At 41.7% G+C, this 21664-nt stretch overlaps 4 protein-coding genes across 9 annotated transcripts in view; 2 read left to right on the top strand and 2 right to left on the bottom strand.

Moving 5' to 3' along the window:
• The first annotated feature begins 1130 nt into the window (after window positions 1-1130).
• Window positions 1131-2823, top strand: tmt1a.1 (thiol methyltransferase 1A, tandem duplicate 1). The gene is made up of 2 exons (XM_040202819.2): window positions 1131-1719; window positions 2179-2823. Exons 1-2 carry the CDS (start codon window positions 1225-1227, stop codon window positions 2410-2412), a joined length of 729 nt encoding a protein of 242 aa, XP_040058753.1. The 5' UTR covers window positions 1131-1224; the 3' UTR covers window positions 2413-2823.
• Window positions 2824-3033: 210 nt separating this feature from the next.
• Window positions 3034-5289, top strand: LOC120834681 (thiol S-methyltransferase TMT1A). Its single transcript, XM_040202817.2, has 2 exons — window positions 3034-3531; window positions 4009-5289. Exons 1-2 carry the CDS (start codon window positions 3034-3036, stop codon window positions 4243-4245), a joined length of 735 nt encoding a protein of 244 aa, XP_040058751.2. The 3' UTR covers window positions 4246-5289.
• atf1 (activating transcription factor 1) lies at window positions 4502-9835 on the bottom strand. Of its 2 annotated transcripts, none has more exons than XM_040202815.2 (8): window positions 9556-9835; window positions 8670-8773; window positions 7588-7710; window positions 7330-7427; window positions 7117-7238; window positions 6546-6728; window positions 5952-6105; window positions 4502-5286 (listed from the first exon to the last, which is right to left on the bottom strand). In XM_040202815.2, exons 2-8 carry the CDS (start codon window positions 8766-8768, stop codon window positions 5142-5144), a joined length of 924 nt encoding a protein of 307 aa, XP_040058749.1. In that variant the 5' UTR covers window positions 8769-8773; window positions 9556-9835; the 3' UTR covers window positions 4502-5141. The 2 variants fall into 2 exon arrangements, with proteins under 2 accessions (XP_040058749.1, XP_040058750.1); XM_040202816.2 differs by having other exon boundaries at window positions 9394-9787.
• Window positions 9836-10423: 588 nt separating this feature from the next.
• dip2bb (disco-interacting protein 2 homolog Bb) overlaps window positions 10424-21664 on the bottom strand; it is a 30341-nt gene continuing 19100 nt past the window's right edge. For 3 of the 5 annotated variants that reach the window (XM_040202804.2, XM_040202802.2, XM_040202808.2), the window contains 25 exons: window positions 21547-21640; window positions 21337-21456; window positions 21125-21239; window positions 20710-20849; window positions 20254-20390; window positions 20090-20170; window positions 19843-19970; window positions 19504-19618; window positions 19068-19269; window positions 18372-18484; window positions 18096-18119; window positions 17643-17723; window positions 17375-17498; window positions 17129-17250; window positions 16713-16824; window positions 16030-16139; window positions 15416-15546; window positions 15132-15300; window positions 14855-15025; window positions 14704-14765; window positions 14467-14524; window positions 14283-14357; window positions 14023-14197; window positions 13752-13875; window positions 10424-13543 (listed from right to left, as the gene is read on the bottom strand). In XM_040202804.2, coding sequence (XP_040058738.2) covers window positions 13291-13543; window positions 13752-13875; window positions 14023-14197; window positions 14283-14357; window positions 14467-14524; window positions 14704-14765; window positions 14855-15025; window positions 15132-15300; window positions 15416-15546; window positions 16030-16139; window positions 16713-16824; window positions 17129-17250; window positions 17375-17498; window positions 17643-17723; window positions 18096-18119; window positions 18372-18484; window positions 19068-19269; window positions 19504-19618; window positions 19843-19970; window positions 20090-20170; window positions 20254-20390; window positions 20710-20849; window positions 21125-21239; window positions 21337-21456; window positions 21547-21640 — 3036 coding nt within the window. In that variant the 3' untranslated portion in view covers window positions 10424-13290. The remainder of the gene's footprint in view (window positions 13544-13751; window positions 13876-14022; window positions 14198-14282; window positions 14358-14466; window positions 14525-14703; window positions 14766-14854; window positions 15026-15131; window positions 15301-15415; window positions 15547-16029; window positions 16140-16712; window positions 16825-17128; window positions 17251-17374; window positions 17499-17642; window positions 17724-18095; window positions 18120-18371; window positions 18485-19067; window positions 19270-19503; window positions 19619-19842; window positions 19971-20089; window positions 20171-20253; window positions 20391-20709; window positions 20850-21124; window positions 21240-21336; window positions 21457-21546; window positions 21641-21664) is intronic. The other 2 variants (XM_040202806.2, XM_040202807.2) reach the window with 1 other exon arrangement.

Raw genomic sequence — 21664 nt, 5'->3', positions numbered from 1 at the left:
TACAGTAACATTTTAAAATACCTTTAACGGACGGACCCATTACTGTAACTGAGATCTACATTGCATAAACCCAGGGAACTAAATAAAAATGACTTTGCATGCATTTTCAAAGCACTGTATAACGGTCTATGTAACCACTTGTACTAAACCAGTTGTACATCCATATTCTGTTAAAGATATCTGATGTAAGCAAAAGACAATGACTATGGATTCTGCAAGCCCAGTCCCATAATCGCATGTCCTGCACAAGTTAAATTTCAAACATAAACTTAATACAGTTCACTTTACACTATGCTGTCTTAAATATGATGAAGATGAGGTGACGTACAGACCACATGTTGTGCACACACGGCTCACATTCAGTCAATGACAGAAATCACTTTCATTGTGACCCTTTGTCTTAAGCCTTCACCCGTCAAAATACAGGATTGTATAGGGTTTTATTAAGGAGGTGTTATGAATTTGACCCAACAATGTCTCTACCTGGTGGAGGTTTTCAGAACTGCAGCTGAAATCTAAATGTTTTGCTGTTGCTGTCAAAACTTTGCAATCGACACTTCTTCCGGCAGATCATACAAACCTAAAATGGACAGTCTTTTAATATTCAATATTGAAAGTAACCATATTTACTTTCGGCGAAATGTGAATTCAACTGTTCAGTTATTTATGGTTTTGAATTTGAATTTCTTATATTTATTAAAGACCTATCTTGTTCCTTTTAACTGATGCTTGTTGTTGTTGTTGTTGTTGCCCTGTCCCCTTTCCCGTTGTAACACTGAAAATGTCCCTTGCTTCCAATGTGGAATGTTGTTGTAATGCTACAATGTGGTTACAGAAGAAAAGATACACTCTTATTAGATGTTGTGGCAAAAGGTGATATGAGGAGTCCAGACCTAAAAACAATTCTCTTGCATGACATTAATCCCACACGGTCAACTCTCTGACATTGTTAACGTTAAAATTGCATTAACTGGTGACACCAGGTCAGGGTGTGAAAACATCTAGCATAATGGACTCAATGAACGGTTGAGTTCAACTTAGATTGTCGACTGACGTCAAAGCGTGGGCAAAACAGGGCATTTCACACGTCAATAATTGCTGACTTTTATTTTGAAAACCCAACCGGACCTCCTACTTTGGCTCGTCCTCAATAATTTGACAGCAAGCAGTCAGGTCAGTCCCCCCCCGCTCGGTCGGCTGCAACGCACGTCTGCTGCTTAAGGAATGGCTTTCCTAATGGAATGCTGCACTTTCTTGGTCAATGTATTATGCATCCCCCTCCATCTGATCCAAGCCATGGGCCTGTACGAAGTATACAAACGATTCTTCCCAATCTGTTTGTACCGCTGCTCCATAATGTACAACAAGAAAATGTACGACAAGAAGAAGGACCTGTTCCGCAGTCTCTCCGAGTTCAAGAAGCCAGGCGGGCAGCTCACAATTCTGGAGATCGGCTGCGGCACCGGCACAAATTTTCCATTTTATCCGCCCGGTTGCAAGGTGATCTGCACCGACCCCAATCGTCACTTTCAGAGATATCTGAAGACGTCGATGGAAGAGAACGACCAGCTCTCCTATGAGAGATTTTTGGTGGCGTCGGGGGAGGACATGGGGTCAATTGAGAGCGATTCGGTAGACGCGGTTGTCTGCACCCTGGTGCTCTGCAGTGTCAACGACATACCGCAAACTCTGCGAGAGATTCGCCGCATGCTGAGACCAGTAAGTCATCTGCGACTCCCGAAATACCAAGGGAAGCCACTATGAAATGGCGATTTGCGGCACTGGCTTGCAGCGTTGTAAATGTAAATGCAAAGCAACTAATGGAATTCTCATTCACCAGTGGGAGTTAATAAGTAACTCGCTGAGAAATGTTTCCCCACACATGAATCAGCCAAAGTACTGGTTATTTATTCCTAAACAGGTTCACTGTGCAAACTTTGACATGTGTGACAACTTGGCGTATCAACAACACCGCGTTAGTACAATATGAACAGACTTTGACCTCATAATGCCCACGTTCCAGTGATAGGGTCAGTGGGCCTTGTAGGGAAACAGTTGATCCCGGTAAAAGATTCATTGATGTAACATGAGAAAAGATTAAAGTAATCGTTATTCAGTAATGGATTGATTTGTTTTGAAGTTTGCACAGTAAATACATAACGGAACTTTGTTGTGCAGGGTGGAGCCTTCTTTTTCTTGGAGCATGTCGTTGCAGACGCCTCAACGTGGGCCTACTTCTTCCAGCATGTTCTTCAGCCGTTTTGGTACTACTTTGGGGATGGATGTGAGGTCACCCGGGAAACATGGAAACATCTGGAGGCAGCTGGATTCTCTGATCTCCGGCTGAGACACATCGAGGCACCATTGATGTTCCTAATCAAACCACACATTGTAGGTTATGCTGTGAAATAAATTCAGTCTCACGGCGTTGGGGTAAGAATAAGCAAAGCACTTGAAGGCTCTCCTCTCCTTTGTGATATTATTGATCACCACCGGTGACAAATAACCTCCCTCTAAAATGAACTTTATTTTTGTATTGGAGAAAAAAAACGGTGTTTTGTAAAGACACAATATTAACTCATTAACACATTAACTTAAACATTAGAGACCATACGGTTTTATTTTTCACAACTACTGTTTAATTTTAGAATTGTCAAAACCGATAATGAGAATCAACATGATAATTAATGCCTTATAATAATATATACCCTTCACATGTCGAATGAATTCATGTCAAGACATGACTAAACAGATGTTTTTGCTGTGTTAACTGTGTTGTGTCGTCATGATTGTGATTAAATACTTTACTCCCGCTGCATGAACCTTGTTTCTCTTTTTAAGCGAGCATCGATATGATATAAAAAGCAAAGTCAAAAATGTGGTGCAACTGGCCTCCCGCGCGCACCACAGTGCGTTTGCTCCATCGCACGGTGAAACGCAGACATCCTCTCTGAGGTATTAGGAGCGTAATCGTCTGATCCCGTAAGTCTCCAGCTGTAGTGGCTTTGCTCGGCTCTGCTCAGACACCAGAGGATGAAGACTTGTCTGATGAAAGCATGCAGCCTGCTCTGCGTCACGTTGACTCTACCGTTGTACCTGCTGGAAATCACGGGCCTGTGCGGTTTGTACAAGCGCGTGTTTCCCCTGCTTGCGTACAACATCACGTTTTCCTACAACGCTAAAATGCACAAAACGAAGAGGGAGCTTTTCCGAAACGTGGCCACATTTGCCAACGACGACGGCGCTCTTCGCCTGCTGGAGATCGGCTGCGGCAGCGGGGCCAACTTCCGGTTCTACCCGGACGGCTGCACGGTGACCTGCGCCGACCCCAACCCTCATTTCCAGAAGTACCTGCGGATGAGCATGGACGCGAACGCGCATTTGACGTACGGCGCGTTCGTCGTGGCCTCCGGGGAGGACATGGAGGCGGTGAAGGACGAGTCGGTGGACGTCGTGGTGTGCACCTTGGTTCTCTGCTCGGTGACCGACGTGCAGCGCGTGCTGCAGGAAGTCCGGCGCGTCCTCAGAACGGTCAGTCTGGGCACGCGGCGTTCAAGTGCTTTTTTTAGTCATTGGCTTTCCACCGATGCGTGTGAATATTCTTTGCGCGCACACACAACGCACGAAACCGACCAGTGCTCTTACGCAATCATTTGTTTATTCAAGACTCAGGGTCCAGTTAAGACAGGACATTAAATAGATTAAATAACATTAAATGAAGCCAGGCCCACTTGTCTTGATATTGCAGTTTGCAAATCCCAGTTCCCAAAACAACATCCAAAGCCCTTTGGAGTCTTGAGTGTTGGCTTGGTAATTTGGGCCATTTTCTACACTACACACGTAGTCTGCACAGTTTGTTTTTACGATTAGACATTCAATGATCATCACAGTCAATACAAACTTCTGAACTCTCACACATCTGCCTCTCTTTCTGCTTCAGAGCCAGCAGGCAAATTACAGCCACCGCACTGTCCTGATCTGGTTATCTTGTTCTTGGTTCTTTTGCAGGGTGGAGCCTTCTTCTTTTTGGAGCATGTTGTCTCAGATTCCTCTTCCGGTACATACTTCTTACAGCATGTGTTTGAGCCTGTGTGGTACTATCTTGGAGATGGCTGCATGGTTACCAGAGCAACGTGGAAAGATCTAGAGGCTGCTGGTTTTTCTGAACTTCACCTAAAACATGTTGAGGCTCCAAGGGTTTCTAGGATGATAAGAGCACATATCATGGGGTATTCCATTAAATGACTGCAGGAAAGACGTTATTGTGCCTCTCATGGGATTCAGGAAGTTTAGACAGGGCATTTGTCACCATGAGAATATGTTTTGCTGCTCACCCGTAGCAATCGGATTATTAGTTCTCTCTCTAGATCCCATCATGTAACAACACTTTCATTGGTTCAATATTAACAATGTGTTCAAATTCAAACGTCTTAATGTCTCATGTCAACTAAATATGTACATTTTCATTTCCACTGAACAAAGTTACGCCACTGCCACTGCATTTGAGTGAAAATATATTTATGTATTTACACAATCAGCAACATTTCATACAGTTTGTTCATCTTTCCCAGCCTTCCCAAGATGTACATTAATAAATATTACCTGGACACTGCTTTTTCCCTGATTGTCTAAGTAACCTCTAAAAAAACAACAAACCGCCCTCAAAGTCATTATTTGTTACCCTTTATATTCCATTGCACGAAAAGAAGGAATGACGATTGTAACATCTCCTTATAGAGAATGAGGGGAATTGCTGGTCCACAATATAAAAACAGGAATTACATTTGTGTGGGATTCATACAGTCAACATTCTGCTGATGCTGGTAGAGGATAAAAAAAAAACCTTTTAAAAACAAGGGATACATTTACAAACAGAGACTCAAAGTTAAAGCTCACCATTTCAAACCTCCCAGTATTAAAAATGTACACAACTATAAATGTTATAGTGTTAGCAAATTAAAAAAACAGCAGGCGGAACTTTATTTGTTGAGTATATCTTACTGCCATCAACTGTCACTTGTATATCAAACAGTAAAAAACTTGAGGATCTCAGCCTGAAATTAAGTGTTCCCAGAAACCCTGTTCATGTCCAAATGGCTGACTATGTCAGTCCCAAATGATGTCCCAATCAATAAGACAGGTTATCCTGTTTTAACACAATAGAGGTCCTTTAAGGTTTTGAGTTCTTCAATCAGGGTCTTGTTTTGGTTTTCAAGGACAGCTACACGGTTTTCGAGGCATTTAACATATTCCTTTTTCTTCCGTCGACATTCACGTGCTGCCTCTCTGAAAGAGGGACAAAAATGTTAGTCCAACTGAGAGATTATGCCAATAATTAACCTGCAGATAACAAGTACAGTATTTTCCCTGTTTTGAACTAAAATATATACATATTTAGCTGTTAAGCTATTCTTTAGGGTAGAGGGAACGTATCAGATAAAACTATCAGTGGTTCCTGACATGCTTTTTTAGAAGCTTAATGACATTTTTAATAGTACATTTTAGGGAAGAGAATCTAGCATGTCCATTTATGCAGTTTTGGGCAAAAATGATGTCTTTTTTGCAAGGCATTTAAAAAGGCTTTATTTTCACCAATTCTACAAATTAATATTTCAGAATTCAACATGTTTCTGAGCACCAGTCTTGTTGAGATTGTTTACAATGAGAGAGCATGGAGAAAAAAGGCAGCACCTGAAAAAAAGTGTATTTTTTCCAGGTTGAACTTTTTAGAAAAGCGCTGGTCACGGTAGAAAATGGAGAAGCTTGTTTTGTCTTTGTCGGTCTATCCTGAGCTTACACCAGATGGACAAGTACTTATCTGGCAGACGCTTAGATACCATAATAACCATTTCATTGTGTCAATTTTGACTTCTGATTTATTACCAAATGCCCCTCCATGTCTGTGAGCATCCGTGACAGTAATTGACAAAGAAATAAAACTGTGCACAAACCTGTTTTTTGCAAGCCTGATCTCCCTTTTCATTGTTGGGTCATCACTCTTGCCGTGTGAAAGTCCCATGGGAGACGTCATGACCACAGTCTGGGGCAGAGAGCTGGACGTGGGCGCTGTGCGGATCTGGTACGTTTGCACCTCTCCTCCTGCACCTGCGGGTAACATGACAGTCAAAGGTGGACAGCCTCGGTCAGAACAGCATTTGTAGTTAAAAAACAAACAAATATAAAATTAGAAGAAAAAAAAATTAAAGAAACTCCATGGATCTAAGTGAGCACTTGCATACACACATGGCTTTGTCGGAAGTTCTGTAGTCTTCTTTTTGGGGCATATTATTCCAGTGCTAACACTGAGATATTCTCCAACATGTGTGAATAAAAATCCATTAACTAATTTAACAAAAGACATGCTTCTGAAAATGTTGAACCTCGGTATTAATTACAATCTAATCTACTCTTTGAAAGTAAGGCACCTTGAAGTCAAGCCACATTCCAACCAGTAATCAAGTTGTTTCGATGTGGTAAAGACACTAAAGGTTGACTACCAGGCAAAGCTTTTATTGATACATTTCAAATATGACATGTTTGTTTACCTTGTACGACAACCTGGTTACCAGGCACGAGTATCTGCTGGCCGTCAGGGGTCTGGGCATACTGAAGGATGGTCGTGTTCTGCTGGGCTCCACCAGAGTTGGCCATGGTCACCGCCTGTAGCCCTTGAATGCCTTCAGGCGTCGAAGAGGCAAGCTGGATTGTACCGTTAGCGGCTATAGTAACTGGAATAAAGACACTTATGGCATAAGAATTGGGTAAAACAGAAGTAAAATTGACATTTCAGCTGATTAGGTTCATTTCTGAGATTTGCAGACTCTTACTCTTTTATTTTATTGGTTTAAGAAAAGTCATACAGACCTTTGGGGATAATTTCCCTAATTTTAGAAGAAATTTGGGTTTCTGATATACAATAATCTTGTGAGCATATTAACACAAAGCATACAGAACATTTTATTTTTCACATTGATCCCAAAATTCACATTGCTAAAATACATTTTGTTATGATTAATTCTGTAGCCTGAAAATTGATAACAAATTTTAAATTTCAAAGGACAAATCATCCACTTTTTTTATGCAAGTACAAAAGAAGCAGAACGGAGAAGTTCGTACTGTACTGGCCGGTGCTGGTCTGGTAGATTTGGGTGGTGGGTGCTAGAACACCTGTAGACGCTGGGCTGTCCTTTCCCTCAACGTGTGTTACTTCCTCAGATGACAGTTCATTAAGGATTTTTCTGCAAGGTAGAAGGTCAATGGAATTGGAATTCATATTTGACGTATACGTTTTTTATAATGAGTCTTGCATTTGTGTTTTTGTTTTTTTACCTGTATGAAGGACGTCGCGCCAGTATTTCTCTGGTATTATGGGACACAGCTCCACTGTCCGATGAGTCCTGTGAATCGTCACTATCTGTATCCGGGGCCTTCAAAAAAAGAGGTAGATGGATTAAGAAAGTGAATACAAATAATGGCGTAAAATGGTATATTGATTATTATTGAACGGTATAAGATTTGTAAAAAGAAACTAAGATAGATGAATTAATCATGACATTGAGAAACAATGATTGCAGCAAGCGGTCTCACCTGGGCACTTTGCATCTGAGGAGACTGAATGACGGATGACTGTGCAGACTGGATGACCCCTTGAACCTGAAACTGGCCACCAGGCAGCTGTACAACGGCCACAGAACCACCACCCAGTGACATCTACCAAAAACACCACACCACAATATTTATTGTGCCAAAATATCATCAATTTCTGGGAACAGAAGAAATAAGTTCAGATACTCATTGCAAATGATTTGTATCAAAGAAATGTTTAAGAGGAGTTCCCCCCCAAATTCCATTGAATAAAAAGCCGATGTGAAAACTGTCAATGATGGCGGTCGATTATCTTGATCAAAAAAGACCTTGCTTTTGCAAAGATAGATGTTATTAAGTAAAAATAAAATAAAAAACAATGTAATATTGTGCACTTAAACTTATAAAGCCAGAAATATCTGCAGGATAGTACGTGACAGTGGAAAAGGTGCAATTCGGATGAACTGGTCAGTTAAAATCTCCTAAATAATAAACCTACTCACTGTACAACTTCAATGTGTATTAATACACCCTAAATGACAGCTTATAAGCCCACTTTGAATCCATAGAAATGAAGACCTGCTGTTACCAAATGCTAAAAAAAAAATAAAAAAAATGTATGGCTGTTTTTCTGGTGTAAAAGATAAAGGATCAATTTAATTGACCTCTGGTAAATTAACAAGTTAGTAAAAGAGCAACAAAGGAGTGGGACTCCACAGACTGGTCACACTGAAACGTGGATTCAGTGAGACCTAACAGGTGAGGCTGTACAGATAATATATTCTGTTGAAGAAAGATTTTTTACTGATTATGAGAATAAGCACTGTACTTAATTTGCCATTGAGCTCATTACTTCTTTGATTTTATTTGAAGATATGATTTCCTTATCAGATGACCTTCAGCTTTGCGGTTACATTTTGAAAAAAATAAAGAGTTATGCGGAAGCCCCATGATCAACATGACTCCATCTTACACCTTCATCTGTATAACAGTGCGAGTTGAATCAGAATAAGCCCACATGTATTAGCATTCAGAGGCAATAGAGAATCCTTAGTACAGTATCAAGAAAGGGATCTATTAGTTACCTGTTGGGCTATCTGTGAGAACTGAGCTGATGTGAGGGTGGTGGGAATGGTGGCAGCCTGTAACTCAGTGCCATTGCTGCCCTGCTGCACTTCTTCCATAGTAACTGGAAACAAATAAATTAATATTAGCGTTTTACAAGGCAACAAAACAACAGTCCGTGGCGCGATTGACTGCGTAGAGTACGCTGTACACATCTGCGGCCTGAGCGCGATTTGTTGAAATAAGCAACTCTTCCTGACAAGGGGCACCAGATCAAAAATATATATAAAATCACGGTTTCATACTTTGGCAAACAATTTATTCTCAAAACGAGCAAGTGATGTCAAGCCAGATAAAAAGCGGTTTCCTCTTTTGTTTGTCAACCGTGTTAGCCAATGCAACTAACGGTGACATGAAGAGGCCCGACAGTCAATCATGTGAACTTTCCCCCTTTGGGGAGTTAACGTTGAATGATAAATGTTTTCTCATTTTCAAGCGCACAGCTGAAATATAAAGTTATCCTTTCAGTCTCTGGCGCTACAATGCGCGTCCTTGCTAACAAGCCCGTTGCTAGTTACGGGTTGCTAACGTTCAGTTAAACGGATGTTAACCCATTTAAACCGTTAAAAGGAACAATTGTAAAACTAAAAGCGCGGCAAGTTTTGTAACTCTAGCTCACGGGATGGACGAGCTATAGTCTCTCTGAGCAAATATGTGCAACTCTGTCACTGGCACGCAAGTTACCGCGTCAATAGACGTCAGCGAGACGGGGAGCCATTAAGCTAACTACACCTTCCCTTTTCGTGAAACGGCTAGGAGTTGACGAAGCAACAGCCGCCATTACTGCCAGAGCGGAGCGGGCGGCGAGACGAGCACAGAAATACCGCTCAGCCGGACACAATTTACCTTTTCGGGGACCGCGTAACTGCTGTTGTTCTCGACGTGGACTTCGTGCAATTCTTGTTTATACTTTGGCGCGAGAAATAGCTTAGTAAGTTACTTAGCAGAAGTGGCTAACAGCTAAAAATACAAAGATGTCAGCTAAAAAAAAAATAGCTGACGACTTTTTTTTCAAAGGAAATGGGCGGAGCTGCATTGCGAAGACGCATTACGTAATAGCTTATTTAGGCTTTGTGATTGGTGAAGAGTTTGAGGAACTGGCAGATGTACGAGGAGAGGCTCGAAGACTCCCACTTGTTGCATACAATATAGATTGAATTGCACTAGTGATGTTATTTGTTTTATGGTACTCAGTATTGTAACCGCAAGTTACTATGTATTCATTTCAGGTGCTTCAATATTAAAATGCTATTTCCACAATAACTCATCTGCAATAGTGTTCCAATATAACATCTGGAGGCCTTATGGTGAATACTTTTACTTTGAATTCTTTAAGTTAATGCTGCTACTAATTCTTAAGCATCTTCGATATTAAAGTAAATACATTCTTTTTCTTAAGCCTTTTTAACATTGAGATGGTACTTACTCCAAATTTTGTATCACAGATTTTGCCCTCGTGCTTTTGTCCGTCTCATCTTGAAAAGAGTCCAATCTTGCACAATGTGACCGTTTTCACATTCATGTTCCCCATCTTTTCATGAAGCCATACTCAGGGGGTTTGCTCCCAAAATATTGTTCCTATCCATTGTGACAAATTCTCAAATTCCTTCACTGTAGGGATGCAAGTTGTGTAATAATGAAATGGTTCATGCTTTAAGGTCAATTTCAATAACTGATACATCAGGACTAAATTCATTAATATTGAGACATCTGAAATGATTAATGGAATTTTATTCTGCATTACTTTCACATAAAGTATAAAACAAAGAACAACAAACCAAAATAGAAAATAAGTGATAAAATGGAAAGGGGGGTACCACCTTGATTTGTTAATTATATGAGTTAACAAATACCTCTCTAACATTAAAGATTCATCAGTGGATCACGCCCTCATGGAGCAGTATAGGATTCACCAAATAATGAATGTACAACATACCGAGAGTGTATACACAAAATATTTATAGAACAGCTCAAGATAGATTATTCCAGTCTTAAGTACACTACCGGTTAGATTTCATCAGTCCTCTGTTCTTAGTTATTATAAAATGTTAACGCCTCATGTTTATTTAATCAGACTGTGCAAGCTTTGAAATGAAATTGCACTGTAATTAGGATTGCATAGTGTGTTAGAACTCTGACGGAGAAAGAGAGTGGAAACCAAAGGAAGCCCTTGTAGACTTCCCAGCGAAGCAGGTAGATGGCATTTAGACACTGTCGTCAGTAACCCCTCTTTTGCTCATTATCTTCTGCTTTAATAACAAAAAGGATTATTTTTGGACAAATGTCTACATTTTATGGGTATTATTCACAGATTGCACCAAGGGACCAGCTGGTCCATCCCTGTGTTATGAGTTTTGTTCCCTGAATATACAATTTCATACACATATATATCTCCTCCACTTGTGCCTTAAGATGAGACGTGCTTCAAGCTGATTTATTCTTGCGCTTGGCTGAATCATGCAAACATTCTGCTAAAAACAAACTATGCAACATAAAAGCTAAGATGAAGTGTTGTTAGTTTTTACTCTAGGTGTACTTATACTGGGCAAAAACAAATGCCAAGCATTATTCATCTAAAGTGGGTAACACATGGAACATGAACAATGGGTAGTTAGTCCACACAGTAGACAGCTGCTGTAAATACCACCAGTGCAAAGTGCAGTAATTCAATGGATTGTATTCTGGTTTACCTTTTAAATGATTGAAAATCTCTCTAAGATTGTGTTTGGCATGATTGTATCTATAATTGGACAATTGCAAAATTCTATAGTTAACAAAAATATTTACATGTTTACGTTAACTGTTCATCACTGAAATACATTATAATCCAATACAAATAACCTATAAATTATGGCAAGGATCACGAGGGAAGCATGACAAAACAAGAAATCAAACACATTTTGCAAATACATCTCGATGTGAATATTATTTCTTTTTTTCACCCTTTTTTACAATTACTTTACCGGCAAATCCATGTTGTTTTTCCACATGGCTCAGCTTTGCAATTGCATTCACAGGTGCTTTTAAATCCAGTGATAGAACAAAGAAAATCATCCAGATACATGATGACTTGCAAATATTGACTACAGACTCTTAAGTAGCGAAAACATGATCCTGTTAATAAGTTGCACAAATACAAAATACAATTTGAATGAACTTTGAGTATGAAAAGGAAAAGCAAGGCAACACAACTCTTAAACACCTGCTCTATTTTGCAATTAAAAAATGAGACGTGTTTAACTGTCGGATACAACGGATGCAAAGTAAATGGCAATGAATATTAGATAAAGAGTTCTGGGCCTATTTTTTACAAAATAATCCGGTAGCCTGAAGTCATGATAATGGTTTTTAACCAAGTATTTGTTTCAATGGCAGACAGGATAGTTCCCTGTAATTAACAGTGATAGCCCTCCTAAACTCTAAAGCTCTTCAAGCAAGAATCCTCGGGATAAAATATGCTCCTTAAACTTTTGTTAAAATGCCTTATTGGTTCATAATAAAATAGATACATTTTGAGAAAGTGCAATATTCTATCTACCCTGACTTACATTGCTTTATAATTAATTATCTTTAACTTTCATTATACAACTAATATTCCATTTCAAAAGTACTGTCAAATCTTTTTTTTATTTACAATGCTCTCTCTGCCATAATTGTAATCCATCTGCTATCCATAAACCATGAACTGAGAGAGAAAAGTCTAGCATTTATACATTTATACAATTAAAATATATCTATACAGCAACATAGTATCTAAAATACAACCGGCCTTTATAGGTACAGTACAGAATATGGCCACTTTTCTCGTTACCTTGATCCATTTGGGTATCGGTTTAGGATTTCCACTACTCGTCAGAGTAGTCAAGTAAACAGCCGTCAATAACAGATTCATTAAAAATCAAGGTAGGAATGTATGGGTGAAGTTTTTTTAAGGCAGGAAATATTAGGGCAGGAAAGTTGAGAAATTGTTTTTGGCTTCAATATCATGGGACTTTCTAAATAATGCACACAAACTGAGACTGGCTACTTGTTCTATTGTTTGTTTTCATCTGCCCCCTTTTGTTCATCCCTGGTAGTGAGAAATTAGCAAATGCTCAGTGCATGTGTGTGTGTGTGTGCGCACGTGCACGTGTAATATTTCAAGTTGTTTATCCAAGTTTAATAGCTCTTGGTATTTGTATGGAAGCAGAAGGGAAAGTATTTTACGAGGTTTGTGGTAGAGACAATGGACATCTTTTATAGAAATTATTTCCAGAGTGGTCCTGTCCCGTGTTTAACCCTTTTCATAAAAAAGTGCAACAGGGTTTATTTTTTTCCTTTGCCCTAAGTACAAGTTGCTTCTGTCCCATTTGCTAAATTATATCCATAAAACACAGTGAAGAACTCCCAACATGGCAGGTCCAATCACAGACATGCAGTGGCCGATATATGCTGGTGTCACACGGGGCCGGGTGGCGATACGTGTGCTTCATGCTTTTCCTTTGTCTCCTCTGGCAAAGCTGCGGTCAAGCGTTGGGGTGGTGATGCAGAAGCATCCAAAATGTGGATGATGTCTAAACAAGCCCAAACCAACACAACCCCTCACATATTGTAAGCAACGTAGATGGGATCCAGCTGGTCGGCGAGGAAAGAGTCACGAAGGTGCATGCGTTGCTTCTCTCCCCTGGAGTTGATGGGTATGACGCCGGGATCCACAATGACCACCACGCCCACAATAAGGTGGTGCTCCTCCAGGACGGCGTTGGTTATCAGAGGCACGAGGTCCAGTGCATCCTGCTCTGAACCACACAGCTCTGACACCACCACCAGCAGGTTGGTCCACGTAAACACAGCACTGCGAGGAACGAGAACCCAGAAGCAGCGTTACTGTTGGACCATTTCGGGTCAGACGTGTATCCGCTTTCTTCACGGTGCAATTCAATGCATCACTGTGTGCTATTGGAGCAGTTTGGATTTTAGTGGTGGATATTACTGTTTTCCTACAAAAGTTCCTAAATGTGTTTGTCCGGTGGGTATGTTTTGTATATCGGGAGCGTTCTCACCTCTCAGCTATACTGCGGTGAGCCCGGGACACTGAAATTTCAATGTCAGTTGGGTGGTAGCGCAGCCCTCGAAGCTCCAGGGTCTCATCCAGTGAGCCCACCACGAAGAGAGCATCGTGCCGATCTGAGAACAGAAATGCCAAATAATAGAAACACAGAAAAAAATGTAACAGCCAGGAGTGTTAATATTCTACCGCGTAACAAATTCATCTGACTGTCTCAATCTATTTTGTTTTAAATGTAGACTTGAGGTGTGTCAGGGTCTACTCACCCCCGTTGGCCTCTAACAGCTCAGTCCTCTTCACAAAACCCAAGTATCCCGTCCTGGCCCACAAGGTCTGCGGGTCTCCAAAGCTGAGCTTGGTGTTGAAGTGGTTGGCCTGAAGACTCTCCTCTCCGTAGATGGTGTAGTAGCCACTGGCATTGTGAGGGCTGTTCACCCAGATCTGAGCGAGCAACACACACACCAGGTAAGGGCTCACCCACTTTCATGTCAAGATGCCGTCATTTTGTGTACTTTATACTTCTCACCTCTCCTAGATGAGAGTCACCAAGTGGACCTCGGGTCTCGGGATTTACTATTATTACCCGAACACCTGGTAGTATCTGTGGATGAAAAAAAAAGAGTTTTCACTGGTACACATGAACCACTCTTCATAATAGTAATTCATTGAGTGAATTTGTACTGTTCATTTATTATTGCGAATGGTCTCACCTTGCCAGACTCCATTAGAGGAAGACTCTGAGGCGCTCCTCTCTCCACCAGCCTGACTCTAAATATGAAGATGTATACAATGAACTTACAATCCACACTCTAGTTCTCAAACATCAACTAAGAACCAGAACTCAGCGAAACCCAGTAGCCCGGACTTTTTAAATTGAAAAGGATCACCTTGGGATCCTTGTTCATTTAAACCTGTCGCCTTGGTTGAAATCGTCCACGTGTTCTTACCTGTCATGTCGAAGGGACTTCATGTCCACATAAACCGTACAGGGATCCGGACCAGTAGTGCCCTGTAACACAGAAAGGTCCCGCTTGATCTCATCCATGTACAGTTCAAAGTGTTCTTCTATGGGAAGTCAGGTGAAGTTGGATGCTCTACCTGCAGACAGACGGCCAGGTTAACCCGCGAACCAAAAGTGGTGCTGACAGCTCTGGACGACAGGCCGATGTCCTTGAACAGCTTCGTGAAGGAGTGTGAGAGGGCGAGTCGAGGGCGTTCCTCTGCTATCACCACACAGCTTCGCACACAAGACAGGCTCACACCACGGGCCTGAAACACACCCAGATAAAATGATTCAATCCTTCAGGAACGTTACCTATCTTTTGTTCATGATTATCTCTCTCAGTATATGCATATGTATGTATGCATTCCTCACCTTGAGTAGCTCAGTCTGAGAGCCCAACCCTTTGGTGCAGAGCTCCATGACGGAGTAGGAGCAGAAAGTGTCTCTGATTCGATACTGACTGAGTGTACTCAGCCACAGAGACAAGCAGCTCTCCAACTCAAAGGGAGGAATCAGGACAGTTTGGTGACCTGAGTAGACACTACAAGACATGAGGAGAGAGAGAAGAATTGGATGAATGTTGGGGGAGAACTACAACACAGATAACCTCACTTCTTAGCATACGCATGTAAACGTGTGTTGTAGGTTTACTGCACCTTGCCAGGCACCACAAGACGAAGCCCAGACCACAGTAGGGGTCCAGGCAGATGGCTATTTGGCGAGAGGAGTACAGTTCACACTGCAGCTTTACAGAGCGACAAAGTGCACTGACCGCCGCATGAGAGATCTGCAACAAACAGGAAGATGCATTAGAGAAGTCAAATGCCACCCTGAGGATGCTAGAATTTATTTCTGTCAAACAGGCTTGGCTTCCTCTATTCTGTGAAGTATTTTACATGTTAGAGTAGTACACCTTTTCCAATGCGACATAGCATATAGCACAATTCTGTTACATTTACACGTAACATGAATGTACAGAGTTATATTGAATTTGATGTCTTAAGATTGACCAAGCAACATATAGCATTTATTTATTTTCTTTCTGGCCCCTTGCTGAATGTCTATACCAATATTCACTATCTGTTAGCTCCAGTCCTGTGGGTTTTAACAACAGTCTAAAACAGTCTAAATCTCTTTAGAGCAGAAGATTTGGGGAATTACTGTAGATTCATTATTATTGGCGAATTCTTTCTATAAATGATCATTTTATACGCATCGCCTTTCAAAAGGAAACACTGCAGCATTTGAGAGCGAAGATTATCTGTCTCACCTTAACCCCAGTGAGCATGCCTGTAGTGGACACACTGAAGTCCAGATAAGCAATCATCTCTGCTGTGGGCGGTTTATAGATCTGGGGAGGCCGGCGACGAGGAAGGTCATCTGCAAAAAATGACAGAACGAATGTTCAATATGTTGAGCAATAATGACGCAACACAAATAAACCAAACAGATGCATCGTTTAATTGCTCTGAGATAATAATACTAGAATCAAATACCAACTAATTCAAATGTTGTTCATTGGAGGTTAACGTAAGATAACATACACATGCTACAAGGAAAACAGTAGACATAAAGTATGTATCAAGCACTTCTATATCTATGTTTGCTCAGCCCATAATGTTTGTAATAACTGGAGAAAGTACTGCAGAGAAACGCCCACTTCCTGTTCTTAACGCTGCAAATGGTCAACAATAACTGACACGAGCACTTCTGACAGCACTTTAGACACATTACCAACTTAAGATGCACTGTGACAACTACTACAACAACAGATATTACTTTTAATTTGACCAATACGAAAGTCACTTATTGTAAACATGTATTGTTAATTCAGGAGTACAGTTCTGTCTTAATACAAATACTTGAAACTTCTCACAGCAAAACAGATTTAGTGTCAAAAATCTGTCAGTGATACTGCTTTTCCTTTTATGAAAAAATGTTTTGGCTTCTTACCTGTGTCAATGATTGTTGGCCACGTTTTAATGTTAACTGAAGCAGCAGCCTCTTTGGAGCGCAGAGTCCTCATGAGACCTTGAGTGGTGAGGATACATGCAGCTTTACTGACCTGGTAAAAAAGCATAATAATTAAGCACACATACACCATTGCACATGACATGATTGACCTTCTACAGCCCAAAACATACTGAATTCCTGTCGCAGATAAAACATTAATTTTCAGAAAAAAAACTTTTTAAAACTTAAAAAGGATATTTCACAATTAGAAAATACAAACTTATGACAGGTTATTCCATATAATATCTACACATAGGCCACAACGCGTAGGTCAGTGAGTGCACACACATTTAGGTACACACAAACCCATGAGCATGCAAGAAGACACACGCATGCACAAAACAGAACACACTCACATCAATAATCATTCGGACAGTAGGAAGCGTGGCTGCCAGGTTCTGAGGGTGCGGTGGTCTGACGTTAACGGGAACGCATCCAGCGTAAAGACAGCCGTAGAAGGCAGCTATCAAATCAATTCCTGAGAGAAACATAGAGGACAAGTGGTGGAGTAAAAATAAAGAAAGACAAGGAAACTTATTATAATTAATTGTAAGGGGATTAAAATCGATGGACGCAGACAGGAAGAAAGAGGCAGAACCCACCGGGAGGATAAAGCAGAACCACGTTCTCTCCGGTGTTGATGCTGCCTTTCTCAGTGAGAGCTGCGGCTATTTTCTCTGCCCGCTTGTGCAGCTGGAGGCAGGTCGCTGTGCTCACTGTGACACCCTAAAGGAGAGGAGTAATACAATGAGGCAGGAATACAACGTCACCGAAAACACAACTAGCAATATCATCAGTCCTGTGTATTACAGTCCAGGTATACGTACATATGTATATATACATATGTAGGTGTTTCTCTGCATATGATACCTTTGCATTAAGAAGAACAAAGAGGACGTGGTCTGCGTCTGTCTGTGCCCTCCACTGTAGAGCCTCCGTCAGATACTGATGCTGAAATAAAAAGGAAATACTAATTAGATATACTGTATATTTGAGATTGTTCTTCTAATCAGGGAGGAGTTTAGTGCTGATGGAACAAGTTAATACACCTGAATAAAAGAACAAGGTGTGGTTCAGAGACCGCATACTTAAATAATAAATGATCTCTTCCCAACGTGCAAATAATTTCAACCACAAACTCAAAGCCAATACTGCCCTTAAAATAAGGCGTACGTCTAGTAACAGAGAGTTGGAATAAACATGCAAAGCTTTGCTTGTGTGACATTTTAACACAAGCACACAAAATAAAACCACAATACAACAATGTGACAGGAATAAACCAAAGGCGTGGGGAAGATGCTAGAGGGGCGCCATCATTCTTACCATCACAGTGGGCCACATACAGAGCTACATCCAGAGAATGAGGAGAGCAGAAAGAGAAAAGAGTTTTTTCTCATATAAAACTGAGCTTGTTTGAGCCTGAAAGCCTCTAAGCTCCACTATCTATACTATAACATGTATGAGCAGCGCTACTGATCATGTGTTTTCCTGCTGACGTTAAAGAACATGCATGCATCTCTTCAGAAAGTGGGAATGTTTTCAGATAAAGAGTTAGTGAATGGTTGGAAGTGAGAGCCACACCACTCATGGTCATGCTACCTTTCGGACGAGATCCTGGTCGTCGATCACGCCGAGGTCCCTGCCGGCAGCCTGGGCGATCCTCTTCCCCGCCACCAGGTTGCCCACCATCACGGACGCAGGACCAACACCAACTGAACGGGAAACACAGTGTAAAGTGTCAAACGGAGTCCTATCATTGTATTCATGACGTCTAACATATTGTTCTTTTCCCCCGTATTTCATTCATGTACTTCTTTGTTTTTAATGGATTGCTGTTTACTGATTGGTTAGTTTCTTTTCGTACTTGATGTTGTCAGTATTTTATGCTAGAAATGTTCAAATATGAAAAAATATGAAGAGGATTGGAAAATAGAATTGATAGTAACACTGCATATTTCCCAATAAAACACCCACGTAAACCCGAGTTAGAATCCTGTTAGAATCCAAAAGAGAGTTAATTTGTAGACATTCTAGACTGCTTTAGTGAGTCTAGAATGTCTGAACACTGATGTATGCCGATTGCGTGACATTCATTGAACTTTGCCGCAGCCAAGGCCAACTACCAGAAACATTGCTTTCCCAAATTCAGAAACTGTTACGTGTGCACATTATGTAACACTACTGACCATGCCCCAATTTCACAAAACACTTCATGACCCTGAGTGACCCGCACAGGCGGAACTTCAACAGTGACTCTCATCTTTGGAGGATCGGCTGCAGATAAGTGCTGCCTACCGGGCTGCTTCTGCCGGGGCTTCGGCAGGTTGGTGACACACGTGTGGGGACACATTAGGATGTTGCAGGGGTGCAAGTTGCCATCTAAGAAGAACTGCTTGGTGTCAGAGATGTGGATGCCACCCAGCGGGGTTTTAGGTAAGGTGTTGGCCGGGACCAGAGCCAGACAGTAGAGGCCCACCTGGTGGATGCTGTCGATAGCCTGCAGACAACACAAAAATAACTGAAAGTGACCAAAGTGCCTCTGTTTGTATATTACAGACGGTCACTGGATGCTAGCGGTGTAAGCTAACAGCAACAACATGTGATTTACTGTTAAAGTTTGGCTGTTTTTCATATTTAATTACAAAACTAGATGTGTATATTGTCTCCAGTTACTTGAACAGAAGCTGCTTCACAATAAAATCATGAGAAAGAAGAAGGTGAGCGGATTTACCTGAAGCACTCGGCTCATCCACTGGAAGCTGTCCTCCTCACTTGCATCCGGCCTCTGCTCCGCCACAATCGCCACTCTCTCATCATAAAACACCGTGACGGAAAACACAGCGATTCTGAAACAAGAAAAAAAGACACAGACAAATATGTTGAGGGTGTGAAGGTCAGGAATCTATAAGCAACGCTACCATTTCATCCAGTGGTGCCCCGTTATGAGCAGCTGTGCCTCTCTTACGTATCAACAGGTGTCACTGGTGATTAACTAGGATCCACACTTAACCAAGACAGCAGCATCTTCCAGCTCACATTTCATATGAGAGGAATTTAGTGTTGTCCTCACCTCCCACGGTACACGGTCTTGACTGGCTCAACGGCCAGAGCGGTGGCCACCAGGTCATCAGCATTGTGTCTCCGACCGCTCACCATCAGCAGACCCTCGATCTTCCCCACCACAAAGATCAAGCTGCCCTGCACAGCGGGGGTGAGACACACAGTGAGGTCGTTACGCTGTCGGTATAAAGACCCATTCGCCGACAGAGAGAGAAACGACTAAAGTCACCACGGATGTACTAGACGGTTCAACTTACTGGGCCGACGAACCCCAAGAGTCCCGACCGCACAAATGGTATCTCTCCAATGGGAACTCCATTTGAGTTAACCGGTATCACCTGAACACAGATGCACAGGAATACATTAAAGCAATACACAAATGAATTGTTGGGTTGTGAATAATGTAATGTTACTTTCTTACCTCAAAGGTGTTTTTGGTGACCCCAGGCAGGCCGTAGTACATGTTGCCTCCAGCACGGGAGTTGATTATTATCTCACCAATCTCATCTGTTTTACAGAGCTGAGGAGGTCCATCTGGCCTAACAGTGCACATCAGGGCTGGAGACACACAATGGCAGCATTCAGACATCTAATATATCTAATAGACTTCATAAATTGACATTGCACATTTCATCCCAGTTTGCTTTAACTATGACTTTATCCTTCTGGAAAATAAAGCTGAATGTGCAATAATATCTAAAGCAGATATTCTTTTATTTTGCTACTGAGGTTTCAGGAGGAGCATTAAGGATGGTCATGAATTTGTGTGTCATGACTGATTGAAGGACCCAGGACCACTGAGATAATGTAAATACATACACAGTCTTTCATTTGTTTTTGATATCTCCCTTTTGACTTATTTATTTTTCCTTCTAACCTCCAGGCATGACGTGCCCGACGTCTTGTACAGTCAGGGCCGAGTTCTTGTCCTCTGTGTTGACCCTGATGACACCGTGGCTCAGGCCGCCCAAGGAAAGGATGGCACGGGCAGGGAGCGGCGTGCCCGGTACTCCCGGTCTGCGCAGGGGAGAGCTCGATCAATCATGAGCATTTACATCCGTCCCATCTGTTCATACCCTTAACCATCTGTCAACAGTCATGTCCAGTCACTCAGTACAAATTACAATCATTCTTGAGTGAACCAGTCTGTCGTGCTTTCTTTCTTTACATGGGTCTTGGTTTGAGCTGAAATGTGAGGTAGGTTGGGCTTAGGGAAAGAAGCAGCCTTTTTTGTTAAGTCTGTCTTTTTCCCCTAATATCACTATTTTACAAAAAAAGAAAATATTGCAAACCTGCGTATAGCTACTGTCATAGCCTCGGGGGAGGTGGCACAGGGACAGATGACCTCAGGTTTCAGCCCGTGGGACTGGAACACGTTCAGGAAGGCATCACAGGAAGACACCGACCCTTGAAGGCAAGAAGTAAGGATTTGACATATTACATCTCATTTGTGTCGCTTGAAAATACCTCTTTTTACAAAGCTGGAGCGTCACAAAGTACTCACAGGGGTTAGCACCATCAGCAACAATCAGCATACGTAAAGACGCCAGACTGGTGTCTCTCTGTTCACGGTGAGCCATCATGGCCCAGTGTAGATCACGGCACTTCACCAAAGCTATACGAGCTGCTCAAGAACAGTGGCACGTCAGGTAACGTCAAAGGTTTATCATCGATTACTCTCATACGGAACAACTCAGGCTGATAGCAGTGTTACCTTTGTGAATGTGGACCCTCTGTACCCAGGAGAGAGGACACGCCTTCATTACTGCGTAGGGAACACTGATGGTGTGTATCCTGTTCATCACAGCCTGGAAACAAACAAGACCTGATTA

This window comes from Gasterosteus aculeatus, chromosome 17 (assembly GCF_964276395.1).
Source record: "Gasterosteus aculeatus chromosome 17, fGasAcu3.hap1.1, whole genome shotgun sequence".
Classification (NCBI taxonomy): domain Eukaryota; kingdom Metazoa; phylum Chordata; class Actinopteri; order Perciformes; family Gasterosteidae; genus Gasterosteus; species Gasterosteus aculeatus.
This window is presented reverse-complemented; position numbering and strand designations above follow the sequence as displayed.

Coding starts and splice junctions, on each gene's coding strand:
- tmt1a.1 (XM_040202819.2), top strand. CDS start 1,225: ATGGCTTTCCTAATGGAATGCTGCACTTTCTTGGTCAATGTATTATGC. Junction 1,720..2,178: donor TTCGCCGCATGCTGAGACCA/GTAAGTCATCTG, acceptor TTTGTTGTGCAG/GGTGGAGCCTTCTTTTTCTT.
- LOC120834681 (XM_040202817.2), top strand. CDS start 3,034: ATGAAGACTTGTCTGATGAAAGCATGCAGCCTGCTCTGCGTCACGTTG. Junction 3,532..4,008: donor TCCGGCGCGTCCTCAGAACG/GTCAGTCTGGGC, acceptor GTTCTTTTGCAG/GGTGGAGCCTTCTTCTTTTT.
- atf1 (XM_040202815.2), bottom strand. CDS start 8,768: ATGGAAGAAGTGCAGCAGGGCAGCAATGGCACTGAGTTACAGGCTGCC. Junction 7,428..7,587: donor CTCAGATGCAAAGTGCCCAG/GTGAGACCGCTT, acceptor CTTTTTTTGAAG/GCCCCGGATACAGATAGTGA. Junction 6,729..7,116: donor GACCAGCACCGGCCAGTACA/GTACGAACTTCT, acceptor TCTTTATTCCAG/TTACTATAGCCGCTAACGGT.